Here is a 27,751-nt window from a genome sequence, read left to right on the forward strand (position 1 = left end):
ATCAGCTTTGATAATAATGGATAATAACTTAAAAAAGATATTTTAGAAAATAAATGTTTAGGGCACGTACCCTAATGTACAAAATGTGCTCGTTTAGCTAATTTATTTGAAATTATTACGAATATCTGCATAAATTTGTTTATCTGTAACGACGACATATGTATGTTCGAAGAGGCACATGTTTGGAAAATAACACATATAAAATTATGGCCTAATTACTTTTGGTTTAGTATAAAAGTGTTGAATAAAGTTAGATTCACAAAGAAAAGTTAAAGTCTATCGAATTGTCGCAGTAATGAAAGGAATTACTTTGTTGTTGACGTATTTGGTGTATTGTTGGAATATCGATCCGATACGCGCCAATTTGCCGAAGGTATGCCTTGATGATTTATCCTGTGTGCTCGGCAGATATATGAGTGGCTATGAGAGCTATTCATTTGAAGCTTTCTTAGGCATACCATTCGCCAAACCACCCATCGGCGATTTGAGATTTAGCGTAAGTAAGAAGCATATGCCTCGCACAAGCAATGTTTGATTGTAACAGTCTATTTATAATCTAATTAAAGAATCCTGAAGGAGCGGAACTATGGAATGGCACCTTATCAGCAATATATCCTAAGCCTGATTGTGTACAACGTGATTATACCAAAGTATCAAAACCGATCAGCGGTTTAGAGGATTGCTTGTACTTAAACATATATCGTCCTTTGGTACGAATTAGTTTCCCGGAATTTCTGTCCCACATTAACCACAATGTCTGTTTATTTTTGGCTGCAGCACGGTGCCGGTGGGGAATTGCCAGTAATGTTCTATATACACGGTGGTGGATTTTTCGCCGGCTCACCGAGTCCCAAGAGTTTTGGTCCGCAATATTTTATGGATACGAGTGATGTAATTCTAGTAGTGCCCGCTTATCGCTTGGGTCCATTTGGTAAGTGATAACGATGTTTTGGCCAACCGGTTTGAATACAAAGCAGATTATTTTTCATTATAAAATTATATATCTCTATAACTATAAAGCTACATCTGTCAAATTGTTATCTTTATATGAACACCTCTTGAAAAATATATTAATAATATTAAATATCCGATATAAAGTTAAGTGCTTTGAAATTTTGGATCAGCTAATTTCTGAAATATTACAAATTTTCAAGCTCGGCTGAAATATTTTTTAACAATAGCTATTATTTCAAGATATTTCGAGATATCCAAGATAATCTTATTATTAATGCCATTATTATTTCTATTATTGTGTTACTTTCAACAGGTTTCCTATCTACTAACGATGAAGAGATGACGGGAAATTATGGGCTTAAAGATCAGAAATTAGCACTACAATGGGTTAATAAGTACATTTCGGCTTTTGGCGGTGATCCCGATCGTATTACAATTTTCGGCCACAGTGCTGGTGCTTCAGCCGTTCATTTACACTTAATGAATAACAATCAAGAGGGTAATTTATAAAGACATAAAGAATATACGTCATATTTGGAAGTACTGTTGTTTGATAAAATTTCCAGGTCTATTCAGTAACGCTATTATGATGAGTGGCACCGCAAACTCACCATTCGCTTTGCCATTAAGCGATCCGAGAGGCCAAGTCGTTAAATTGGCTAAAGCTGTTGGTGTAAGAGAAGCTGAGTACCTAAGTTCCGCTGGTCTAGTTCACGCATTGCGATCGATCAAACCTAAAACCTTGCTAAGAGCTGTTGATGATTTTAAAATTTTGGCTGAGCAACCAGCTGTAATATTCCGTCCGAATATTGAAAAAGACGACTGGCCTGGTGCATTCTTAAAAAATGACCCAATAGATCCAACCATACCGCTTGGAACAGACATTGATATTCCTTGGTTTATTGGTAATGCACCTTCCAAGGGTGAGGGTTTGGTTATTGCACTTCGATTGACTAATAATAAGAAATTGCGCGAAGAGTTCAATGAAAACTTTAATAAAAGTCTAAACATTACATTGGACTTACCTCTTCAATGCGATAATGAAGAAGTGATAGATACATTGGTAACAGAGTATATGGATGGTAAACACAATTTGAATGATGATACATTAAATGGCTTTTTGGAGGTAAATAAATATGAAATATCCTTGCATGATGAGGTAATTATTTTCAATCTTTGTTTCCTTTTTAGCTTTTGGGTGACGCTCATTTCATATATCCAACTTACAGACTTTTAAAATATAACCTCAATTCTAGTCGCACTGATTTTAAAGGAATCATACATTTTGACTATCGCGGACCCTATTCATATTCGAAAATATTTACAAATAGCTTAAACAATTTTGGCACTGCACACGTTGATGATTCGCTGTTTCTGTTTGAAGGGCCACGCGCGGTGTCGAAAGGTTATTCAAAGAAGTCTCGTGAGGCAGCTTTGGTTAGACGCTATGTGAGGCTGTTTCAGTCTTTTGCCACGAATGAGTAAGTGGATCTAAATATGTGTCTAAATAAGTATATAAATTAGTGTTATGTTTCCTTTTTTTAGTTATTCAGATGAATTTGCTAACATCGAAAAATGTAATAATTCAAATTTTCCGAATTGTGAATATTTGTCGATCGTAAAAGATGAGGAACCGTTCAAAATTGGTAATACTTGGAATATTGAACGAATGAGAATTTGGGAAAAACTATATGATTCGTGCTAAATTGCTTTTTGGTAATAAAGCCAAAAATAAAGTCATACTTATACTTGACTGTGTTAAATCGGAATACAATGTTAATTATTATATACATTGTTCGGATTCATAAGAGCGAGTCATTCATTCAAACCCGCCATCTTTTTGTTCAACCACCGTGCCGTTAGGGTGCTGTGCTATACCATATCTTCATGACAACGAAAATACTTTGTATCTTTGTAACCTTTTTAAGTTATCGCCAAATATTTAACAATTCAAAAAAAAATAATCCATCCATCATATAGTCTTTATTACTTCTGCTCGTAGTATCTGTGGTATGTGGTGATGCCACTTAAATAAAGTCCAAACACTTTCTTGAGGAATATTCAATTGAATTTATTATTGCTTTCAATAAACATATGTTTTTTAATCAATTAAAAATCATATATGGTAAGTCTTTAAACCCCTCTATATTATCTCTTTGCGAAGTTTTTGCTTGTATAAAAATGAGAGATTACTAACAATTAAGTAAACCAAAAATGATACACAAGCAAACTCAAATCTTAAAATTTGGTATTTCCTTGATCCCGTAACCGATTACCAGGAGGACCTCCGGAAAAAACTTTTTGGCGGTGAGGAAGATTTTTCTGCTTAAAATAATCTAAAATCTAAAAACCAAAAATTTTTATTAATATTATTGTAATGATCGCAGAACCAGACAAAATTTTGTTTTTGACAAAATGGCGGTTTCCAAAAAAAAACTCGGGTTTTGTGAAAAAGGTTACACTCCAGAGGCTTCAAAAATTATTATCAAAAACCAGAAAATATTCTCAAATATATGTATGTACATTCGAAATATAATTTACAAGTGGACGTTACATCTCAAGCTACAAACACTTTTAACCTCTAGGGGTGTGGTCTAGCCGCTACCATTAACTTATTAGTCTGACACGTGAATACAAAGATTCACGTTTTTCTCAAAAATAAGGTTGTTAATCAATGCATTCATATGCATATAAATAAGTACATAATTGTACTTTTGACCCATTTATTTAATAGTATTTGTTTGCATTGTAGCCCTTATAGCCACGGTAGTCAAAAGGTGGGCGTTGTAAATAACGTTTCAATGAAATTGCAAATATGGTGTCTTATTTTTACGCATATATGAATATTTATATTATATTCCCTACAAGAACAGGTACAGTCATCTGACCGGTAATATGACAGTCATAGCTGAAAAAATTTTGTAGGCTCGCAGAACAAAGTTTCTATCATTTTCTTAAGAGCCTTGTGCAAAAACTCATGTAAACAAATGTATGTGTGTGAGTTTGCATATCTCTGTAACAGATGTACATACGGATTGATTCACTATACATACCGCCCACTCTCATGTCTTTTTCTGAGTAATTGCTGACCATAAATCGATCATAGCTGAAAGTTTTCAGTTATGACTGTAAATCTATCACAAGTGAAAAATTCTATTCCGCAGTAGATAATATAATTTTTATTTCTTTAATAAATTCAAAACTTGTAATTAAAATTAGTTATAATAATATGCATAAATAAAAAAAATTAGTGCAACATAAATATAATTAAATAATATATTATGGAAAAAAAATTTTCACTTAATTCCATTATTGCTCCTTTTAAAAGCCCTGTTGTACTTGTTTCTCCACTTCGAAAATATTTGGGAATTTAAAAATGACTAAATAAAAATGAAAATTAACTAAGAATATAATTTTATTTGAAACTTACGTATATTATATTTGAAAACAACTCCTTCGTTATTTATTTATTTTTTTTAACACAACAATAGTTATTGCACAGAAGCACGCAACACTTTTGGTTTATCGCACGAAATAACAGCTACATAAGTATTCCACAACTTCTCGAAACCTCTATGGAAATGTATGTTGCCTCTGTTTGACGTATACAGAATTTGCTTTTGGAAGAATAGTTAATATTGACAATTTTTTTACTGTTCATTTGACTGTCAGTACTGACATAATAAATGTGAGTGTATTGGTGAATCCATTAGCAGTTTCTTGTAGGGTTATTAAGAGCATATATACATATGTGTGTATGCGTGAAGCATTTCGGAGTATGTTCAATAAAAATGCGACATTGAAAATTTTCAAGCTCACACGCGCACGCCTTCGAGTAGATTATGCGTGTAAATATAGTATGTATATACTTGTGCATGTCTACGACATTAAGGGCACCAGGCGTTGGAGCATTATCTACAAGAAGGCATTGAAATTTGTATGCACAAAAAAAGGGAAGCCGACAAAATCGCTGTAACACAAATGCACACATGACTACTAAGCTGTGTAACAACGAGTTGATAATCACAGAAGAATCAAAACGAAATAAATAATGTGAAATAAAGTTCATTTAAATGTACAAGTGGTGCAACTGCTTGTGCAGCGATCATTCCGGTTCATATTCAAGGACACGACTTGCTGTTGCACTTGCGATGCGCTTATATTGATGCAATTTTTCATTATTTATATGCTCATGCATTCATCCATACATTCGTCTGTGTAGTAAGATATAATCGGTGATATTATGCGTAGGAGCTATTGAAACTCAGTTATCCGATATGCAAGTTAAGAAGGTGCTTAAATTGAGGTGTCAGAGAATTTGGTCGTGGAGTTTCAAACAAATGTATATACATAAGTACATGTAGGTATATGTACTTATATATGTACGTGCATATACTGCAAAGTAAAAAGGTGTATTCCTGGAAGTATATAACTTTTATTTCAAATAAACCATTGCGACGGCGTCTTGTGAAGACTATTCTGTTGTTTCAATTTTGCACCATTTTCGGTATTATCAGCTTAATTATTAGTTCTCAACTCAGTCTGTAACTGAGTAACTTCTTTTTCAGCATAGTTCATTGACTTTCTCCAGCAGTTATAAGTGTGTAAATAATTATCTAGGTGATCCCACATGCTGTAAAGCTTATTTAACCATTCTCCATGAATTAGCCTTCGATAATTGATATTGAAAACACGAAGACTAATAATGCGTTCGAATAAAAATCCCACCCGACAATAGATTTTTGTGTATGCAAAGGCCCTGGTAAACTACAATCTTGTTCAAAACTATAGCAACTTGTTTACTTTAGTGCTCTTTAAGCTAGAAATGGGTCTCATTGAAGTTAAAAACTAGAGAGGGAACACTCAAACAAGCGTTGTACGTGGAGTTTTAAACCCACATTAAGAAAAGTGCCACGAATATTTTTATTTATGAGTTCTGCTCACCGCCGCCAAACCGCAGACCGAATCAGCTGATACGACCTATCTTATGAGAGCACAATGTAAATGAACACGCACCACCGCATCTACCGTCCGCTTCTACAGACCGTACAGTAGGATAACCACGAAAATTGGATTTTCCCCATAGAAACGAGTGAGCTGATTGCTCTCTTGTTTCCCTAACTTATAAATAAAGCTGTAAATAAAAAAAATAAAATGCTCAAACTTCGGTTGTACCGAAGCTAGCATACTTAAATGAACTTAATTTTGATCGTTCAGTTTGTAGGGTAGCTATATGATATTACCGAATTTCGAGAAGATATTTTGTCAAATAAAAAAGTTTTTCATACAAGAACTTTATTTTTATCGTTCAGTTTGCATGGTAGCTACATGTTATTGTGCTCCGATATCGGCGGTTCCCACAAATGAGCAGTTTTTTTTGGAAAGAAATGGAGGTGCGCAAAATTTTAGAGCAATATCTCAAAAACTAAGGGACGCTAATCATTTATGTTGTATTGTATATATGTCTGTTTTATTGGGTGTTACATACTTCGTTTCAAACTTAATATACCCTGCTTAGGATATAATAATCGTAGCTCCTCCTTACTCAACTAAGTGTTATTTTGTCTCATAAAACGTCGGTTTGGATTGTGCTAGTTATGAAATAATCGCAATATCACAACAGCGGCGTTATCGTATTAGTAGGGAAAGACTAGCATGCTGGTCTAATGATATTACAATAGGAACATTGCTATCTAATTCACTTCTTTCTAATTTCTTTCATTTGGATAATTTTTTCCCACATTGCTAAGCGTTTTATTATTTACTTTATGCATTCCAGCTGAGCACCAAACCTGCATATGTGAAGATAAGACATTTCAAGTAAAATAACCCTACAAGAACAGTGAGAATCATCTGACTGGTCATTTGACAGTCACAGCTGAAAAAATTTGGTCAGCGCGCAGAACAAAGTTTCTATCATTTTCTTAAGAGCCTTGTGCAAAAATTCATGTAAACAAATGTATGTGTGTGAGTTTGCATCACTCTTTAACATATGGGGACTCGGAATTGATTCACTATATATCTATACCGCTTACTATCATGTCTTTTTCTGAGTCATTGCTGACCACAAATCCATCATAGCTGAAAGTTGTCAGCAACAAAAATATAATTAAATAATAAATTATGAAAAGAAATTTTCACCTAATTCCATTATTGCTCCTTTCAAAAGCACTCTTGTACTTGTTTCTCCACTTCAAAAATATTTGGGAATTTAAAAATGCCTAAATAACAATGAAAATTAACTAAGAATATAATTTTATTTGAAACTTACGTATATTATATTTGAAAACTCCTTCGTTATTTATTTATTTTTTTAACACAATAATAGTTATTGCACAGAAGCACGCAACACTTTTGGTTTATCGCACGAAATAACAGGTACATAAGTATTCGACAACTTCTCGAAACTTCTATGGAAATGTATGCTGTCTCCTTTGGACGTATAGAGAATTTGCTTTTGGAAAAATCGTAAACATTGACAGTAATTTTACTGTTCATTTGACTGTCAGTACTGATGTAATAAATGTGAGTGTATTGGTGAACCCATCAGCAGTTTCTTATAGGGAATAGCGCATTTGATAGACCCATATATTTAGAAAAAAAATGTATGTAAAATATATGAACTGTACATATATATGTGCTCATTACAATCTCGTTTATCAAATATTTTGAATTTATAGCGTGTAAATATCTTTAGTGGACATATTTGTGTCAAGCATATGTTGCAGTCAAGTTAGCCAAGGCAACGCTACAATCATCCAAAAAATAGTTCAGATCGAACCACTATATAATATAGTTTCCATATAAACTGAACGATCATAATCACAGTTCTTGTTGTTCTGCAAAAGTTATTGTCCAAAGCAACGCTATAATCTTCGAATAAATGGTTTAGAACGGGCCGATATAGCATATACATAGCTCTCGTACAAACTGAGCGATCAAAATTAAGTTCTTATGTAGAAACTTTTTTATTTATGAAGGGTATTCTACCCAGCAAACGAAGTTAACGTTTTCTTTTATTTTGTCAAGTTTTCCATTTATGATATCGTTCTAGTGTCTTTGAAACTTTTTTCGCTGGTATTTTAAATCATGAACATATGAGTTTTACACTTCTATGATGTTTTTTTGAAAAAGAAAAGAAAAAAAAATGTCATAAGGTACATACTGCCCTAATGAGCATTAATAAGCACCAATATGTATGCTTTGTTTTTGTGCTTAATACGTCACAATTTTTCCATGAGGCAGCTGTTAGAAGTTCGACTTATTCTTATTAAATTTCTCTCCGTAATCTGAACTTTCGACCACAACTCGGAAGTAATGACAATACCATTGAAATTCTACTGATATGACAAAATTCTTTTCTGAGATACTACTGAGCCTCTAAAACATGATCTAAACACTGTTGCAGACATTTGTTGAATCATAACAAAAAAATATTAAGCAAATGTTTCTTTTACAAAATTGTTATCTCGGCATTTTCACAGCTTTTGAAACGCTTATTTTAACAATCCCATAGCTATTGTAGGTCTTAAATTTCATGTTCCCGCAATAGAGGGTTATGCTGAAGAGCACATATGCTCTAACATACGACACATTCATATCTATAGAAAATAGTAACATAAAAAAGTAATCATATGTACAATAAGTAAGAAGATATTAAGAAATTTCTAAAGGCTTTACTACAAGTATCACACTCCTTGTGAGACAGTGCGGTGGCGAGTACTCACAGTTATTGCTACCACTATACCAGAGTATACTCATCTATATGTGCCACAAATGGAGTTTAGCGATAATATGCGCTATGAGTTGGTACTGTCCGATGCCAATGCCTACGTACGTTTCATGCAGACAAGCACACACATGCATAAATCGTTGATCATGATATTCGACTATGCGCTCCAGTGATAAAAGGCCCCAACGAAGCGAACAACTTTTCAGTAGGCAAATTGTGCCCGAATTAACTAGTTTACTTGTTGGAGCAGTTAATGATAACTCGAACTCGTGCCGCTATCGAATGCGCATTGGTTTAAATTTTTCTAATTAATTGGTGAATTGATTTAAGATAAGCACATCTTGAAATTATAGTTGAGTGTGTTAAATTTTGAATTGGATACTAATGTGTATAAATATATTTTTATTTTTATAAAAGTATAAATTACTATCTTCTAATTGTTCAAGAGGTTGTACTTGTGATTTATGTTATGCCTTACTTTTGACCAAAATATCGGCAAAGTGACTTACGAATAACATTGACTTTTTATGATTGTTTATTGAAGTGGAGGCGTTTGCAAAGTGTTAAACAGTGTTGGATTTATTTAAAATTGCACATAAAATGTTCATGTTCTTTAACTTGCAACGCTTAATCCAATTCTCCAAACACTTATATATGTAATATAAGCCTTGGCTGGGATGGCCTTCAGTGCCTGCAGCGAATTTAGGTTTTTGCGGTTTCGGGTCATTTTTACAGCCTCATTCGCTAGATTTTTGGACAATTTCGACATCATTTTCATAAACCCACGTACACACCCCAAAACTCTTCTGTAATAATTTCCCCGATTCGATAGTCGTGATTTCATTGGAAAAGCCAAATGCCAAGCAAACTCCTTGTTAATTTTTTTTCATAGTAAAAATCGCAAGACAGCCTAGCCTAGGTCATTTTTGCTCAAATGGTAGACCATCCTCTATTTGACGTTCGTGTGCAAGCTTAAAGGGTTAGAGATGTATTGCACTTCAAATATTTTCGATTAATGGAATTTTACGGACATGTTAGGGTTTCGATTTTGTCCATTTATATACCTATAATACCAACCTAATTAGATCTATTTATTGTTCGTACTTACTTACGAATAGTATGTATATAATTAAAAATATAAATATTTTTAAAATATTGTATTATGTCATTGCCCAAAAAGCTTTCATGGAATTCCGTTTTCTATATTATGTATAATCCTAGGCTAAATTTTCAACATTTTATCAGACCAATTCCATGTACCAGGGTTTTGAGATGTTAAGACTTTCAAAACTTTTTGAGGTTGGATATTGATTGTTATGATAATCTTTCGTAATGATAAGAATGAACTGGTTTAGATTTTTCTACAAAATTGACGAAACTAACCATTCAGATGTTAAAAACCTCGCAAATAGCTCCTCTACGGTATACAATATACATATCACGAAAACTCTCAACAAAAATACGCTTTAATTTCTCGCGCTAATCTAGAGTGCAATGTCTTACTACTATTTTCAGCTGATTTGACTTTTAGCACTATATTCAGTTATTGTTCTCGGAAACTATGGAGTTAAAGATTCAGAGCTGTTGTCTGTACAGTTTCGGTGAATATTGTAGACTTTTAGTATTCTTCAGGAAAATAACATAACATGTATGATGGAAAGATTGCAAGTGGTATTTCATAACCTATAAATAAGTATAATTAAGAGCTATCGCTTGCTAATATTTTCTCAAACATTCGGTGTTCCGGTGTTCTGCCCGTTAATACTTTCCCGAAAATAACCAACACTTTTTTCATTCGTTTAGTGTGTGAACCTTAAGTTGAAGATCTCCAAAATTAAATGAAAATAGTTTTATGAACATAAAAAAATTATTTAATAAATAATATATAAATTAACATAATTATAATAATAAGTTCAAAAAAATATGTCTTTTCATATAAATACATATGTATATACTTAAGAGTAAATGTTTGCAATAATCACAATAAATTTATGAAAATCATCAAAATTTATTATTTACATGAAATGTATGTAATAATCCGATATATAATTATAGGTATTTAATTTATACCCTTTTATGCTATACGAAATGCACCCTAAAGCCTATTATAGCTTCGGTGCAGCCGAAGTTAATGCTTTTTCCTGTTTAATTTAACAATACTGCCCAAACTGGGGTGCTAACTGTACAAGTAATGAAATTTATTTCAAGATCGATACTTTTTCGTACTAAACGACTTGCAACTCAACTTCGCGTTGAATTTCGCTTCAACACTTGTAAAGTAATGCACGCGCCGACATCCGAGTACATTATTATAACATATCATTACTTTTTACACTAGTAATTCCTCGTTATGTGCATTTCCGCAATAAATTGCCGTAATAAAAATAATTAATAATCCGTAAAATTGAATTATTTAATACTAAGCGCATGCCGCAATTTGTTTACACGTGTTTCCCAGTCGGCATTGCAAGTGAAACTTGATCGATTCTGTCGCACAGTGAGTTTAATTCATAAAAATGCCGATCAATTTTATCTAAAAATTTTGTTGTTTATATTATTATTGATGGAGAATTTGAAGTAATATTGTCTAAACGGAAACAACCGCTTTATATATTGTTATACTATCGATATTTGCAAGATAATATAAATATGGCTATATTTTATTATAAAAATATTGAACTTAACTATTAGTTGTATGACAGCTTAATCTTTGTGATTTGAAAAGATATGGGCCAAAATTTCATATTTGAACAATTAGAGGCTAAAAAGAAACAGATATGTGGGCATAGCTAGACCCACGTAAATTACCTTCCTTAGTGGTTTTGATACAATGTAAAGAAAATCTTATTCCAAGTGCGTAGTCTTTTTAAAAAAATGTAATATATATCTTCTCCTTCCTTATGTAGAATCGAATGAACTTTTATTCTTCGCAGTATAATCTTTACGAATAAGTATAGACCACTATTTGTGAGCAAACGAGGCGAAAGTGACTACTGTTCAAAGAAAGTGCAGCTTTTCGTGCAAGCGGGTGTGAATGATGTATGACTATGAGTTAGAGAGAGGCCTATTCCAAAGCTTAGCACCTAATGAGAGTAGGAAAAAATAATAATTATATTTACTTATAAATCAAACTAATTCCTTTTAAATTGTAATATTATCACCTGATTGTTATAAATAGTAATTTCTTTGTAATATAAATACAAATTACATTAACGCTATAGTATGCGGGTCCGTAGAGCGCTTACGATTATACTAAAAGTAGTAATAAATCTTAGAAAACGACCCCTCGTCAACATTTCATACATACACACAAGTCACACATTTGAACTTACATATACATATACTCACACACATATTAAGTATTCGGCCAATAGCTAAAGGGGCTATTCATTGTTGTCGCCGGTGTTGTTGGTCTATTTTTTTGCTTACTACTGTTGGCGCCTATTAAATACTCAGCAAAATCAGCGAGTTTTTAAATCAGAAGTGTTTGGCTAGCCAGAGTAGACGGTTGCCTTATAAGAGCTACAAGTATAAACATATTCGGTAGAATTGGAGTTGAATCGGTATGAAGGATAACAATATATTGATCTGCAAATTGAACTAAAAGAAGTGCAAACTGTGCTCTGTATACTTTTACTGATAATTTCTTCAAACTATGAAATAGTGCAACAATATTCAACTTACAAGTATATACTTTATAGTACCTGAGCTATAGCTTAACTAGTTTGAATGATGTGAAAAATAACTTCAAGCAGTCAAAAATTAGTTTAAAAAGTAATTATGGAAGGATCATTAATACCAGACGGAGGAAGTAACTCAGCATTCAATACCGACTCTCGAGTATATTTCTCATATGAAAAAACTTATTATGAAATCCATTCAACTAGTGAAGTTTTTCAGATTGCCGGAAAACACTAAGACGGCATCACAAGGGGTAGGGAAGAGAATTGTTTTCTTTCGATTCTATTTCTACTAATGAAGCCTCTTGCGTGGCTCCATATTACATTTCTTAGAGGAAAAGTTACTGACTAAGCTAACTTAACATTTGCAGAGGTTAGATTGATTACTAAGTAAACATAAAAGAAAGTAGAAGCACTATATGTTAGGTTTGATTACGTGACTTAATATTTGAAGCTAGCATACTCAAAAAACTGAAGTGCCATGTGTAATCCCAAAGTGTTATTGTGAAGGATATGGGATACTATATAGAACTTCTTTTAATAGAAACCGACTATTTGTTGAAGCGTTGGCAGTCCTTGAGTTAAGCTGAATTTGAAGCAACTACTTTCGTTAGCAAATTATTTTATTATTGAAATTATTAATATGAAAGCTATATAAGTTATATCGAGTTAAGTAGTAATCCTACTATAATGATTAGAAGTGAGCACTTACACTACGAAAAACCTAGATTCACGACCAATTTTGGTCAATATAAAAGAAGTTTTCTTTAAAGGCGGAGAGACCAGCAGGCATTTTCAAGCTAGTTTGTATATTTCATTCTTGCAGAGTAGGAGCTTTGATATATTGAGTAACTAGCTGTAGCTACGCCCTCAACTAAAATAATTTGAAGGAAAGACATTACACAAAAATTCAATTGATTTTGAATATTTTTATTGAGTTTGTTTATCTATCGAAAATTGATCATACAGATACCTTCTTTGGTTCATACACAACAAAATGATCCAATGCATAGCATACGATTCTATAAAGGACATACAGGCAAACATTCATTAATATAATATATATGTATATAGATACCCAGTCAAAAATAAAGCTGAGATGTAAGCTCAATGAACTATAGCGAAAGTTGTGCAAACAAATAATTGATTGTTTGCAACAAACCAATCCATGTGTTAAGCATATTTCATTCATTCATATTTATATTTATGAATGAGTTCCATAATTAGTTATTTTTCACAAACACCTGTCCATAAATTGTTTCGAGTGCGCACTAATCAATGACGGAAATTTCCGGGTATACCGAGTTGCTAATAATAACAACTAAGTGGGTGTAACGGGTGTAACCGAACATATAATACTCTCACAATTTGTTAGGATCAAAGCCCGGGAAATTGCTTCAGGTGTTGTTGCGTAGGGCGTTCTCTTAATTTCATTGTTATATTTCACAGATTGAGCGGTATTTTCGGTAGAAGGTCAGCCATAGACACTGGGGTTCACATATTTGACATGCGGAAGCTGGAAAAGCGATGATCCGATCTCGACAATATTTAGACGTAAAATGGTATGCCTTGAAGTTATTATTTGTGCAACGTCATTTGCTCCCGATTTAAGTATTAACTGTAAAGTGAGCGATTCAGAGGGGATTAAAAATTGCAATATATGAGAAGTAAACGTGATTGTGATCCCCTTTTCACAATGTAACATAAGAATGCCTAAATAATAAGTCTACTACTTGCTGAGGTATAGGATTTCATCTAAAGGTGGGCGGTGCCATGTCCTTTGTTAAATTTGTACACCGATTTCTTTGAAACCTTTAAGCACCATCTTACTTGTTAAATATAATGCTTCTGATGTATTTATTTAGCGAGTTATGGCGTACTTAGTAGTTTTCAACATAATCGTTACATGCGGATAGTTGTATTATTCAATTTCAACCATTTTCACAATGTCTAAGAAGGCTTCAAAAGAATGGCTTACGAGGTTTTTGCCTAATGCCTATTAGCAGGCGGGGCAAGGCACAATTTTGAAACATTTTCAGCCCACAGGTGTCGCTCACTGCTGCGCTTACCTGTATCAAATTATAACTTTATTTGGAGTTAAGTCATAGCACTTTATAGGTTTTAAATTAATGGCATTGTGTGGGCGTGGCAATGGTCCGATTCCGTCTATCTCCCTCAGTCACATGTGTATCAAGTTCCAGAATGATATCTCTATTTTTATTCAAGTTATCCTTTGCACGGACAGACAGTCAACTGGAATTCAATTCGTCTTTTTATCCTGGTTATTTAATGGATTTCGTAAAAAGCTTGAATATGTTTTTTAATTTTGAAACCGGCACAAAAGTGTATTTGCTAATTTTTCAAAAATATGGGAGGATTTTGAAACATACTTTTTCTGACGTTGAAAACAATCAACTATTTTTAGATCTAAATATTAAAATAGCTCTGGGTAAGCAAATAATATGCGAAGAAAAATGTACTTGTAGGATGCAAAAAGAAAAAAAAATTACTTTAGCTAAACAATAAAAGAGTCTTGAGTGACTTTTTTATAAAATACAATTTTGATTAGTAAGAGATTTGTCTATAAAAATTTGGTGGGCAGATGAGTTAACCACTTTGAAACCATGTAATAGAAAAGAATTTAGCCTGGCTGAACTTTATTTATTGTATGATTTTTTTGCAGCTTGGCGAAAGTGAGACAAAAAGAAGGAACAAAGAGTACATACATATAAATATGGTATAATCCGTTCGGTCAAGACGAACTTGTAGACGCGATCTCGGCGACAATAACGCCTGGCCGAAGTAAAGTGCTGCTGATGCTCAGACGTTTCAAAAACAAAAACCAAAAAAAAATCACATTAAAAAATAAACAGAACATCATGACTGCTTCGTTGGCAGCAGCAGAGGTGTCACTACTACCGAATGCCACCCTGCTACCAACCATACTTCAATCAACGAATTTATGGCAGACAATTTTCATGATCTCCATATTGACAACTATAATATGTAGTCAAACAACAACAACAGTAATGGCGCACACACCACCCACCGAAGCACCGTTGTTTAACCAGAATTCGGCTTTGCCGAAAGTTTGCCTTTACGAAATGGGTTGTATGCAGGGCAAACATATGCCTGGTTTAGGTGCGCACAATTTCGAAGCATTTCTGGGAATACCGTACGCTTTACCGCCAGTGGCTGAGCGGCGCTTTGCGGTGCGTTGAATTAATGCGAGATAAAGAGATGATTATTTTAATGTCGTTGCTTGACTTTTGTAGATACCCAAAGCATTTCCACGCTGGTGGGGTATTTTGGACGCGACCGCGCCGAAGCAGAATTGTGTGCAAAAGAATTACATACTACCGAATCCGGTAGTGGAAGGCGTCGAAGATTGCCTTTACTTGAATATCTACAGACCAATAGTAAGTGAGTGCACCCGAGAAGAGGGACTTTACAGGTTGCGCTGATATTTCATGACAGGGTCTCACATAATTTAGAAACATTGTCGACGAAGTGTTTCAAAAATACGATCGGGGGTTAGAGAAAAATTTCGAAAAATTAGATTTTGATGATTTGGTCGGACTCGAAGTCACGATCAATAGGAATTTTATTTTCAGTCAGTGCAACCTTGTATTGCACCACTTTTGGCTTAAGGAATTTAATTTGAATTAGAAGTTATTCTATAAAATGAAATGTCTTCCCGCTAGCCAGACTCCAAACAGCTGCTGCCGGTTATGGTTTATATGCATGGTGGCGGTTGGTTTAGTGGCACTGCCAGTCCACTATTACATGGTCCTGAATATATTATGGAAACCAAAGAGGTTATCTTAGTCTCGATCGCTTATAGATTAGGACCGTTTGGTGAGTATGGAGCTCTTTTACTTATTAGTAACAGTAGAACTTTCCTTTCTAATATTGACTTTTCTTACTCTAGGCTTTCTCTCTACGGACGATGCTAATATGCCCGGCAATTTGGGTCTTAAAGATCAAAATTTGGCACTTCGTTGGATTAAACGCAATATCGGTGCTTTTGGTGGCGATCCAGAGAAAGTAACCATATTTGGACAAAGCGCTGGTGCCATTTCCGTGCACCTACACATGTTGAGTCGTCAATCCGAAGGTAAGTATGCTCGAAGGCTGCCTACGAGATTATGATCATTATAATATAAGAAAAATCGTTTTTGTTTCAACTTTTAGGTCTATTTCGTAGCGCAATCACAATGAGCGGTACCGCGAATGTACCATTTGCTATTAATGATGCACCGCTGCAACAGACCCGTGACATCGCTAGATTTTGTAATATCAGTAATGTGAAAGAACTGAGCACTGTTAAACTCACGCGCGCTTTACGTGCGTTGGACGCCAAGGACATACTTAATGCGGGAGATAAACTCAAATATTGGAATGTGGATCCCATGACGAATTTCCGTCCAATCGTAGAGAAGCATAGCGACAAGCATGCATTTCTTACACAACACCCGGTGAAAATAATGAATGAGGGTAAATATACGCCTGTGCCATGGCTGAACGGTGGGGTACCGGGTGAGGGGGCAGTTCGTGTGTTCTCAATCTTAGCCAATGAAACGCTAAGACAACAATTCAATGCGAACTTTCATGAGCTGTTCGAAAAGTTGCTCGAATTTCCAGCACAGTTTACGCGTGCGCAGTTAACATTAAAGACGCAGTTGGTCATAAATGAGTACTTTGGTGGACGATCGGTAATCGATAATGCGACCGCGCAGGGTTTTCTTGACGTGAGTATTTGAGATATTCTATGATTTTGAAGTGATCTGAAGAATTTATTTGTGTGTTTGTTACAGTGCATCAGCGATCGCGGCTTTCATCATCCCTACTACAATGCCATCCGCGCTTATGTGCATACAGTCGATGTGAAAAAGTATCCAGTCTATTTGTATAAACTCAGTTACAAAGGTGATCATAGCTTTACGAGCATTTACACGGGTGGCGTGCCAATCGGTGAATTCGATGCGGTACATTGTGATGATCTAATTTATACATTCCGTGCGCCAGTGATATTTGCCGACTTCAAGGAGGACTCGGCAGATGCGGCTCTAGCCGCGCATTTTTCTCGGAATCTTGTTCATTTTGTCAAATATGGGTGAGTTGTACGTTGAATATAATCAAGGTATTTTCAAGTAACGCAGGCAGATCTTGATTTTGGCGTCGCATATAAAATCAATGGTCCATGCTATTGTTACTTGAAGAGATGAGTAAGCTCAAAAGTAAAATGGTTTCACTGCGTTTTCATAAAGTCACCCATAAAAAATTTGATTTCATGAAAATTATGGTAACAGTTATCTTTCGGGGAATCGGTTATATAGGATTGACTTCTTTAAAAACATATTTTTCTGAGATTATAATATTGTTTTTGGATATATGTACCCATCAATTATTACACGCCCCACCTTTTTCTTCCAGCAAACCGTTGAGCGCAGACGCCTTAAAACCTTGCACGGCCACTACATTTGACCAGAAATCGGATGCAATTTGTGATTATCAAGAATTTTCGAACTCTGGCAATGATTCTTTCAGAACTTTCACAAACAACAAGTTTAACGTGAAGCGTGCAAAACTATGGAATGCGATTCTGGAAATAGAGGATTAGTTGAAATTTGCCTGAGGCTCATTAGAGCAATTATTTGTATAGTTTTCACATGTAGTATCTTAAAAAAGTGAGTACACAACTCACGCACGTTGAGATTTCAGTATTAGCATTTAGATTTTTTATTGAACATTTATATATAATATATTTATATAGTTTTTAATGTCATAGTGAACTTTTGTAGAAAAATATGTATTTTCTAATTTAGTTATACTGCATATATCATAAGATAATACATATTTATATACAAATTACATGCACTGATATATACCGTTCTATTGTATTATTAGTTTTTCCTTTGTTTATTTACATATTATAATATGTAAACCCAGTACTCTACTCTAACTACTGATATTTTTTATTGCCATAAGTGTATCTCATAAAAAATTGTTTAAATAAAGCTGCCAAGCTAAGCGTTGGCATGCTTGTATTGACTCGAAAGAAGCCTATTTTGAAGGCGATAATAAATATTTGTATTAAAATACGTAAAAATATATCTTTTTTATCTGACAGGGTCAAATATGATCTTTTCATATTGGTCTCTCTTCTTTTCTCTTCTAACGGCTGATGTGTTATACTTGTATGTTATGGGAAAATTACATTCGGAGTGTAAAACTCATGAGTGCTCCAGTTCTACTACATTACTATCGATAGAAGCATTCACTGAACGAAATAGTTTAAAACTGAAGAATTTTGTTTTTTCATAGAGTTGTATACATTTTCTAACCTCTGTTGTTGTATTCTTAAAGTACACACCGCCAATAGATCCTCTTAAATCATACCTAAATTTAATCGCCAAAGAACCTCTATGCTCTTTAGTAGTCGCATACGTATATGTATATACTTATCTATTAGGACTGATAAAGATTATTACAATCTTACATCTTCTCTTTATCTTCGCTTGATCACTCTATTACTCTCTCTTAAAAGTTTTGTATGTATATTTGAAAGATAAGATATTTCTCGATTTTAATTTTTTATTGGTAATTTTTTCTTATTTTTTATCACTTAAATTAGTTTTAATAAATCTCCTATTTTTGACAATGTTAATTATCCAATATAATTTTACCAATAAATTCTGTTGAATATGCTGCCAAACAGAATACGCCCATGGTTTCACCCTCCCTTGAAAAGCGAATAATAGCAACCATGTACCCCGACAACGACTTACAGGGAGCTTTTTGAATTAAGCGTGTGCTACATTTTAGGAAACGAACATTTATTTCACTGTAGTTTTTTTATCTTACAACCAAATTCGAAAATCGACGTCTTGGTATATACGAAACCACCAAATCAAAGTTTTAAATACATTTTCTTGAATTCTATGTTATGCAAATTAATTGAAATATAGCAAGAAATTCATACAAAATAAAAACCTAATATAAGTATGTTATATGCTATCAATTTCATCGGACAGTTGTGGTATTAATAAAATCTCAAATAAGTCTCTCATTCAATATCAATTTCATCCACACGACTGCGTACGCGATTTTTCTTCTTCGACTTCTTCGTGGGCGACACTGGTGGAACCAGAAAACTTTCTAGAAACTCTATAGTATTCAGGATCGTGTCACGGCTTACATTGCCAATATGATCTCGATCGAAGTAAACTATCGGTTCGTTCGAATTAGCGCAAGTGCAAGGCGTAGAGCGCAGTGGATTAAGCTGCTCAACATCGCTGGTGCTGGTCGTTGCTATGGATGAAATTTTATATTTAATTTTGTGGACAAAAACCAAATAAGGTTTTAGTTTTGTATACTAAGTTAAATTAAGTATTATTATAAATAATTTTGAGTTTTGAAAAAAGAACTAATTAGTGCCTAAATACACTTTTTAAACAAAATATTTAATATTTACCGAAAAGTGGCCGGAAGCACTGCTTAATTTGTATCCACTTTTGGCAGAACTGCTTTATGGCGCTATCGTTTTGTTTGAAAAATGTCCTGGCCGTCGCATCGACGCGTCCTTGCATGAAGGTCGGTATAAATGGCCATTTGCCTTTGGCGGCAAAGAAGCAAACTATATCTGTAGTGATACCTTATTAGCAATAATTTATACTTTTACGTAGCCTTTAAAGCAACCTACACGGTATGTTGAAGAGATGAAAGAAGCCGCGCCGCTGTTCTAGACCAGCTTTCGCTAGTATGCCTCGCTCTTCGGTCTCTAAGCTCGGTCCAAATAAGCGACCTTCCTTTTGACGAGCTTCATCGACGCTTTCTGCCAGGCTAAATGGTATCTCTTCGATGCGAACGCTGCGCAGGTGTGCCTGAGTAAGCGCCAGTTGATAGGAGAGCCAAAGGAGGAAAGTGGGCAACATGCACCAATAAATTTGTTTACCTATTAATTTCATTTTTAAAAAAAATTATTTAAATGTTTTCAAACTTTATTTAAATTCCGTTTTTAAGCGTGATTTGCGTTCGCCTGCAGCGAAATATAAAGTTCAACTGAATGCAGTTATTCGCGAAAGTCCTGTGTTATCCTGCTATACCCTGTTGGTATCTATTGCATGTTATTCACTTTAATTGCAAATGTACGTTGTAGTTATTTACTATGGAAAATGCATGCTTTGCATGTCAGTGACACATTTTTGTTAATTTCTAAGTATGTATAATATACATTGTATACGAGTATATATGTATGTGTGTATGTGAGCAGGGCTTTACATAAATCTCGTTTATGTGCATATAGTTGGAAGGAACAGTCGGGATAAGTTAATGGGACTAAAGAGCAATGAACCGTACGCGGAAATCAGTGTTAGATGTCAAGCATAAATTTGTTATACCCTGAACAGGGCTTGAGCTTGCCACAAAGTTTATAATACCTAAAAGGATACGGCGGAGACCCTATAAACCATATAACCATATATATAACTGATCAGCGTGACGAGTTGATCGATCTAGTCATGGCCGTCTGTCTTTTTCATCTATCTATATATATACAATAACTTAAATTTTTTAGTAATCGATCTGAAATTTTGCACACGTTCTTTTCGCTCCAAGAAGCAGCTCGTTTGTCGGAATCGCCGATATCGGATCACCACAGCATATAGCTATCATACAATCTGTACGATCGGAATCAAGTGCTTGTATGGACAACTTTTTCATTAGACGAGATTTCTTTCCGAGATTTGTTACGGTTCATTATCTTAAGCACTGATGCAATCTGGGAAGATATTGTTCTGATCGGGCTACTATAGCATATAGCTGCCATACAAACTAACCGATCAAAATCATGCTTTTATATGGATTCTTTTGTATTTGTGAGGGGTATTATAGCTTCGGCGCAACCGAGGTTAATGTTTTAACGTTTTTTTGTTTTTTTTTTTAATTTAGCTTATTTTATATAACTAGTGACATTTCGCATTGCAGCGTGTTTGATTATGCATGTGATTCCCATTAAAAGTTAATCATGCGCCCTGTTGCTCCTATTCCAGAACCTGAATTTAGTACATAGTATATATCTGCACAGCACGATACAATTTGTCCATTATCGTAACGCCATGTAATCTATCGTGACAACAAATATTTGAATTTTCTACTAATTTTTCAAATATATGAATATTTCCAAGAGAGTCATCAGATTTATCACTTTTTCGGCTCTCACGAAAATAATGTTCGATAGTAACTAATTAATTTATATTTAGTGTGGAGAAGCAGCAATAAATAAAAAATGCAACGTCTTCCCGAATCATTTCTCTTTAAATTTTCACTAAATAAATATTTTTATAGAATGCCAACTTCACTGGTAAATCTTTTTTTGAAGGAAGTTCGGATCGCTATTGCTATAAATATTTGCTCAAATGACAAAAGTTTACTTGAACCTAAACTTAAAGTAGCATTATATTAATGAAACTTTAGTGGAGCTGAACCTCAATAAGAAGAGACCAGCCTCTTGGTTATCCAGTTTCTATTTTTACTTATTTCTAAAAACCTCAACTAATATATTTAATTATTCTCTGTGTATTTGATTGCATATTTCTTCCTCTTTGTGATGGGTGCTTTGATAATATCCAAACAATGACAGATCCTTCAAGCAAATTTTATAAGACACTTTTTTGTTACAGAAATTCACTCGGTTATTCACATGAGAGACTTTCTATAATAGTATATCATAAATTTTGTCAGCACAGTGATAGATTTTTGAAACCACGAAAATTGACCCGATAACTTTAGGGTGAACTTCAATAAATTCATATACATTTTTTCTAAATAACTCATAGTTTTGCCTAAAATCAAGATAAACCATTTTTAACCCTTAAAAATTCAACCACACGCCACCACTTCCTCTTTCCGACCACAGATCGCTCGTAAATTATTTTTCCTTTCATTTCTGTTAATTTATCTGTCGTTTCCACAGGATTTCAACCTGTTGTGAATATCTTTCACTTTTTACTATAATCAAAGGTTTCTGCAAAAGCAAAAGAATTTTTTTCGAACGCATTTCACATTTATTACAAAAACAATATGATAAGTTTATTATTATCTATATATTACATTTTGCACTTAACATAAATCATAATCATTTAACTTTTAAATTAACATTTCAGTAAATAAATATATTTTGCAGACTTAAATGTTAACCAAAAAAAAAAAAAATAAACTTATTACTTTTTCAAAAAGTAAATAATTTCTGTAAAACTATTTTTTTATTATGTAACTATATATGTATGTAAATGCAGTAATGCAATTAAAGGCACCTTTTCGATTGGCATATTTTGGTTCCAGTTGAAGGAAGCGGTAGTTATTTTTAAATTTTTGGGTTTTTTTCTTTTGCTATTTGTACAGTTATACTTTATATATTTACAAATGTATGTGTAATTTTCTAAACTATCATTTAATTACATATTAATGTACCGTATGTACAAATATTGGCAAATTCACTAAACGAAATGATTTCATATAATATTATTGCATAAAGAAAGAAATTTTACACTAAGCGAAGCTAAGGCTATAACTTTTAATACTTTTATGTTTACACGGTGTGCTAAATGTAAGATGTTCGTAAAAATAACAACAAAATTACATAACTAGGCATGTATGTACATATTATATATATACTTATTCTCAAATGTAGGCACTTGTAGTTTTGGCAAAACGATTTCGCCTTCAGTTCGTTGCAATTCGATATCTAAGTTCGTATTTAGTACGCTTTGGCACCACTTTGCTGTATGGCGAATTTATTTCACAACTAAATTTATTCGAAAGTAAAAGAAAAGAAAGAATTAACTATATGCTACCCGCTCAAAGCGACGCAGCCGTTAAGTAGTTACATATTCAGTGGTTGTTATGGTTGTTGCTGTAGTTGTAAATTAATTGCTATTTATAGAGTTTTTACATCTAAAATTATTCGCTATGTTATTGTTGTAATTAAGCAATTACGCACAATCACAGTCCTGCAGCTTCGTGCGATCGCTTTGACTTTTCAGCGCTAGCGTGGGCGACACTAACGGCTGTTGTTTGGGCGGCAGCGCATTTACTTTAGTTTTAGCCTTCTTCTTCTTCTTTTTCGAATTGCGGCGACAGCAGAACCATGTAAAGACTGTAAATAAAACGGAGGGAAAATTCAATTAATTTAATTGTTTAATAGTTTTTCATTGCTTTTAGATTCGCTTACCGAGTACAGCTAATGCCGCTGCCGCTGCGATCGCCCACCAACGCCAGCTGAGCACTTTGGCAAGTTCAGCCTCTGCCTTACAGCTGTGATATGTCGTTGAGTTCACAGTTTGGTTATATGGATCCGGACATATGCTGTTATCGAGGTCGTCTATAAATAAATGTTGTAAAATTTGAGCAATTAACTGATGGGTTTCGGTTAATAAAGAGAGCCAAAATACATGAAAAATTTACTAATTACGTTAAAAAAGTTTTTAAAAAATTTGTAATTTTATTTTATCGATAATAAAATTAAAAGTAATTATATTGCATTACTGATTACTTTCAACAAAATTGATTTGACTAAATTGCCATTACATATGTATGGGGCGGTAAGTATAAATGCATATGTGTGCTTACACTTCCTTGTGTGAGTGCATATTGTTGAATGGTTGTATGTGTGCGCTTTATTTCGTTTGAAAATTACTCCGCCTAAAAGTATGCAGACCTATAGAGTTGCCAAGATCTGTACGATCAGTAACACAATCAAATCTATTACAATTTGTTGTATGCGTAAGTAATTCGCGCTATTCTGTACCGTACCTTATTTCATATATTTGTTTATTATTATTATTAAGGGGATACCTAGTCTAGCAATAAAAAAAAATTATTTTGTTTATATTCTCAATGTCTAACTATTCAAGAATATGTCTACAAGAGGATTTTTCAAAATTCAAATTATTTTCGGAGAACTGCAACTTTTAACGCGTTTTTCTCGAAACTGTCTTTTTCAAAACGATACCCACGATTTCTCATTTTTTTAGATAGTCTTCTTTATGTTCTGGTCTATGTTTGGAATTATAGATATTCCCACATTTAGGGTTTTTACTAATTTTTTCAAATCAAAACAATCAGATGGTGGTTTATTTTCAGGCAGTCGCCATTTCGTGAAAAAATGTTTCTGACTTTTCCATAGTTCCAGGCAGACATTGCGACATTTTTCTAAATTAATAATTTTGTTTTTTGCTTTCACATTGTTAGGATGGTTTAAATCGTGGATATGGTCATGTGCCAATTTTTTGAGACGCCCCACTTTATCAGTTGCAAATTATACCCTTAACAGGGTATATTAAAATTGCCACAAAGTGTAATTTGAAAATTATTTAATTTTTTTCTTAAAAAAATTTACTGTACATTTTTTAAATATGCTTAAATATGCCCTCAAATTAAAAAGTAATTGATATATTTGCTTATTTTTTAATTCTAAAAGTCGCTTTTTTTAAGCCGTTACACCAGGTGTGCCCCCTAATATATGTGTGTTTTATGTTGACAAGCTTTATGACTTTATGTGCTTTCCAAATGGGGTAGTACATTATACACAACTCTAGTTTTGGACTTCACTGTACTTGCGGTCATAATAAATCGTTGGTGTAAGCGCATGAGTACTCGTATATATATATCAACAACGAAACAAAAACATCTTTATTATTTAGAGCCTTATTAGCAATAGGATTCCAGGAACAAAGCATATGCAGCAAACACAAAGAACATGAAACATTAAAGTTTCGTATAATTTCTTGGTCACCATTACGCAAATCGATAAATTTTTCCGTTATGTTCGGAACCTAATGGAGCTAACTAAAATAAAATGATGAATCTTATGATTCATGGTCTCTTATTTAGCAATTATCAGTTAATATTCTTTTAAGGAAACGCAGGAGATATGAATGTAACTACTTCGGAAACGCAATAATTTACTATATAGTAATTTGAAAAATTACCGGAAGTGTAAGATAGGACAAATTACCAGGTGTAGAAGTTCAGTGCAAAGCTCAACAAACTTAGCGTTTGTTTTTCTTTTTAGGATTATCTTATTTTTTTCCGGTGAACAACTCATAATATTTATTGCTTAGTATTTAATATTTATTTAACTTACCCAAAGATATCGGGACATATTTAGAACTGGCGCCAATATATCGCAAGTATCGATTCACTTGTTGAAGAGCGCATTCACTAATTTCCGTTTTTGTCAGATCCATTGTGCGCAAATTACACATATTGGCTAGTGTTTCCACGGTGAAATCAGTCAGCGGATTGGATGACGCATTAATTTGCCACAGTTCTGAAGATAAAGATGTAAAAAATTGCTTGATAAGTACACGGGTACATTTGATAGATTGATCAAAAGTTGTTTTAAACAATGACTGCAATGCGTATGAGATGATGACTTATTCAAAAAAGAAATAGATGGAGTATGTGCAGATAATTTTGAATCAAAAATAATTTCTATATAATTTATTACAAACTAAAGTTACGAACTAGAACTTATAACATAACTGTCTCCAAAACTGATACTATCGTTAACTGCGATTAACAACGATAAATTTAATTGTGTTTTAAATACGATTGCAGTTTTATCGTGACGCTCTTGATCACCTTCAATCGGCTTATTAAATCATAAGTGAAAATTATTTTGAAATTATATATATACTTTATAACGACATAAAAGTTATACTAGAACTAAGATTTGAAATATTAATTAAACTATTAGTTAAAATTATTTGAACTTGTAAATTATCATATTCATTTTATTAATATTTTGTAAAAATTTTTATTTTGAAACTTTGTAAACCCTAATATATAACAAATTAAAATTTTACTTAATATCGATATTTTCCAGAGCAACTAAAATATACTTGTATATATATATATATATATTAATACTTTTTAATTACTCACTTGGCAAAACACCCAAATCGGGCAGGTTCTCTAAGCCGCAATCGGCTATATTTAAATATTCCAGTGGTGCTTGTATTGGTGTTTCAAGAGCCTAAAGGGAATTATAGGATATTATTTTATTAAACAGTGGCTAAATTGTATATAAATTTTCTGTTGAACCTACATACATATATATAACATTTGGTTAATATCATTAAGAATGTTAAAGAGTATGTACAAACCTGTAGATCGCGGTCCAAATTAAAGAGCTCGTTGCTGTCAACATAAAGATTTCGCAGCGAGGGTAATTGAAAGATTTCCAAAGGTATTGAGACGAGCGCATTATTTGATAGATCGATCTCCTATAAAATTCAACAAAATAAAATAAATAAATATAATTATTTATAAATAATTTATCAATAAATATATTTATAGCCAATATTGTAGATTAAAAAATTAATAAAATCAAATAGATGTCAGAAAGTATATTGTATAAAGTTATTATTGGTTTTGAAATACATATTTATAATAGTTCGATTTTAACTTTAAAAATTCTGCCTCTTTACTTGAAGACGGTTTGAAAAAGTAGACTTTATTTTTCATATTTTTTTCTATATTCTAACGTAGAATTTAAAGATTTACATATGCCACTATATACACGTATATAAATATAAATATCTATAAGTCTAAAAATAAATAATATTCATATATACTTATGTATTTTATTAATACCTATAAATTATAACTAAATTTACTAATTACTAGAACAAAATGTAATCATGCTAATATCACTTATGTACAATAATTAACAGTTACAGCGATGCTACAGTGCACATGCGATGTTGTATGTAAATATACATCTATACAGATGTATATATTTGTAAGTATGTATGTATGCCTGCACTTACCTCCAACGATGTAAGTGGCGCAAATGTGCCCGGCTCCACCGATTGTATCTTATTCTCATAGAGCACTAATATATTAATGCTTGTGTAACGTTCAAATGAATTGTGTTTGAGCTTTTTAATGCGATTGAATGCGAGATCCAGAATCTGTAATTAGGCGGGAAAGCAAATTTAGTTATATGGTAGTTACTGAGCACTGATAAGACGCACAAAATAAGTACACTTCCTGCACGGTTTGCGTGAGCGACGGTACTTAAAAATATGTAGCTGCTCTACTCAGTGTGTGTGCGTATTGCATGTACCTATATATGGAGTTTAATGTAGAGACCCTGATGGAAAAATGTAAAGTCCTGCAAATGAACACTACTTGATTCGAAATCTCTTCTATTTCGATGAACAATTAATCGTATGTATATGAGAATCATTTAAATCAAATTTAAATTTACCAGAACTAAAATATATGTACGTTAAGTTTTTTGTTCAAAGCTGCTTTTGTAGGTTTGTTTTATTAATTTTGTAATAAATTGCTGTATATAAAGATTTAATATATT

The 27,751-nt window shown here is 33.2% G+C and overlaps 4 protein-coding genes across 16 annotated transcripts in view; 2 read left to right on the forward strand and 2 right to left on the reverse strand.

Moving 5' to 3' along the window:
• Positions 1–249: 249 nt before the first annotated feature.
• Positions 250–3,014, forward strand: LOC106627843 (juvenile hormone esterase). Its single transcript, XM_014248126.3, has 7 exons — positions 250–496; positions 567–710; positions 778–931; positions 1,268–1,453; positions 1,521–2,080; positions 2,146–2,435; positions 2,500–3,014. The coding sequence occupies exons 1-7, from the start codon at positions 296–298 to the stop codon at positions 2,657–2,659; spliced, it is 1,695 nt and encodes a 564-aa protein (XP_014103601.3). The 5' UTR covers positions 250–295; the 3' UTR covers positions 2,660–3,014.
• A 5,859-nt stretch (positions 3,015–8,873) lies between these two features.
• On the forward strand, positions 8,874–18,472 carry LOC138857192 (juvenile hormone esterase-like). Of its 6 annotated transcripts, XM_070109053.1 has the most exons (9): positions 12,177–12,249; positions 13,816–13,928; positions 15,050–15,578; positions 15,642–15,785; positions 16,071–16,224; positions 16,298–16,483; positions 16,561–17,117; positions 17,184–17,482; positions 17,803–18,472. In XM_070109053.1, the coding sequence occupies exons 3-9, from the start codon at positions 15,183–15,185 to the stop codon at positions 17,987–17,989; spliced, it is 1,923 nt and encodes a 640-aa protein (XP_069965154.1). In that variant the 5' UTR covers positions 12,177–12,249; positions 13,816–13,928; positions 15,050–15,182; the 3' UTR covers positions 17,990–18,472. The 6 variants fall into 6 exon arrangements, with proteins under 6 accessions (XP_069965155.1, XP_069965151.1, XP_069965153.1 ...); XM_070109054.1 differs by lacking the exons at positions 12,177–12,249; positions 13,816–13,928 and adding an exon at positions 8,874–9,038 and having other exon boundaries at positions 15,642–15,789; positions 16,075–16,224; XM_070109050.1 differs by lacking the exons at positions 12,177–12,249; positions 13,816–13,928 and adding an exon at positions 8,878–9,038.
• A 709-nt stretch (positions 18,473–19,181) lies between these two features.
• Positions 19,182–20,396, reverse strand: LOC106627853 (uncharacterized). Its single transcript, XM_014248137.3, has 3 exons — positions 20,072–20,396; positions 19,844–20,011; positions 19,182–19,680 (listed from the first exon to the last, which is right to left on the reverse strand). Exons 1-3 carry the CDS (start codon positions 20,334–20,336, stop codon positions 19,436–19,438), a joined length of 678 nt encoding a protein of 225 aa, XP_014103612.3. The 5' UTR covers positions 20,337–20,396; the 3' UTR covers positions 19,182–19,435.
• A 2,014-nt stretch (positions 20,397–22,410) lies between these two features.
• Positions 22,411–27,751, reverse strand: part of Lapsyn (Leucine-rich repeat activity-regulated protein at synapses) — a 29,941-nt gene continuing 24,600 nt past the window's right edge. For all 8 annotated transcript variants that reach the window (XM_036369885.2, XM_036369881.2, XM_036369877.2 and 5 more), the window contains 6 exons: positions 27,204–27,347; positions 26,538–26,657; positions 26,317–26,407; positions 25,514–25,699; positions 23,600–23,749; positions 22,411–23,524 (listed from right to left, as the gene is read on the reverse strand). In XM_036369885.2, coding sequence (XP_036225778.2) covers positions 23,361–23,524; positions 23,600–23,749; positions 25,514–25,699; positions 26,317–26,407; positions 26,538–26,657; positions 27,204–27,347 — 855 coding nt within the window. In that variant the 3' untranslated portion in view covers positions 22,411–23,360. The remainder of the gene's footprint in view (positions 23,525–23,599; positions 23,750–25,513; positions 25,700–26,316; positions 26,408–26,537; positions 26,658–27,203; positions 27,348–27,751) is intronic.

Source organism: Bactrocera oleae, chromosome 4, assembly GCF_042242935.1.
Source record: "Bactrocera oleae isolate idBacOlea1 chromosome 4, idBacOlea1, whole genome shotgun sequence".
Classification (NCBI taxonomy): Eukaryota; Metazoa; Arthropoda; class Insecta; order Diptera; family Tephritidae; genus Bactrocera; species Bactrocera oleae.

Excerpts from the sequence above, each read along its gene's own strand:
- LOC106627843 (XM_014248126.3), top strand. The coding sequence starts at position 296 with ATGAAAGGAATTACTTTGTTGTTGACGTATTTGGTGTATTGTTGGAAT. Across the intron at positions 711-777 it reads TAAACATATATCGTCCTTTG|CACGGTGCCGGTGGGGAATT; the intron begins GTACGAATTAGT and ends TTTTGGCTGCAG. Across the intron at positions 932-1,267 it reads TTATCGCTTGGGTCCATTTG|GTTTCCTATCTACTAACGAT; the intron begins GTAAGTGATAAC and ends TACTTTCAACAG.
- LOC138857192 (XM_070109054.1), top strand. The coding sequence starts at position 15,183 with ATGCTCAGACGTTTCAAAAACAAAAACCAAAAAAAAATCACATTAAAA. Across the intron at positions 15,579-15,641 it reads TGGCTGAGCGGCGCTTTGCG|ATACCCAAAGCATTTCCACG; the intron begins GTGCGTTGAATT and ends TGACTTTTGTAG. Across the intron at positions 17,483-17,802 it reads GTTCATTTTGTCAAATATGG|CAAACCGTTGAGCGCAGACG; the intron begins GTGAGTTGTACG and ends TTTTTCTTCCAG.
- LOC106627853 (XM_014248137.3), bottom strand. The coding sequence starts at position 20,336 with ATGAAATTAATAGGTAAACAAATTTATTGGTGCATGTTGCCCACTTTC. Across the intron at positions 20,012-20,071 it reads TCATCTCTTCAACATACCGT|ATATAGTTTGCTTCTTTGCC; the intron begins GTAGGTTGCTTT and ends GTATCACTACAG. Across the intron at positions 19,681-19,843 it reads GTGCTTCCGGCCACTTTTCG|CAACGACCAGCACCAGCGAT; the intron begins GTAAATATTAAA and ends TTTCATCCATAG.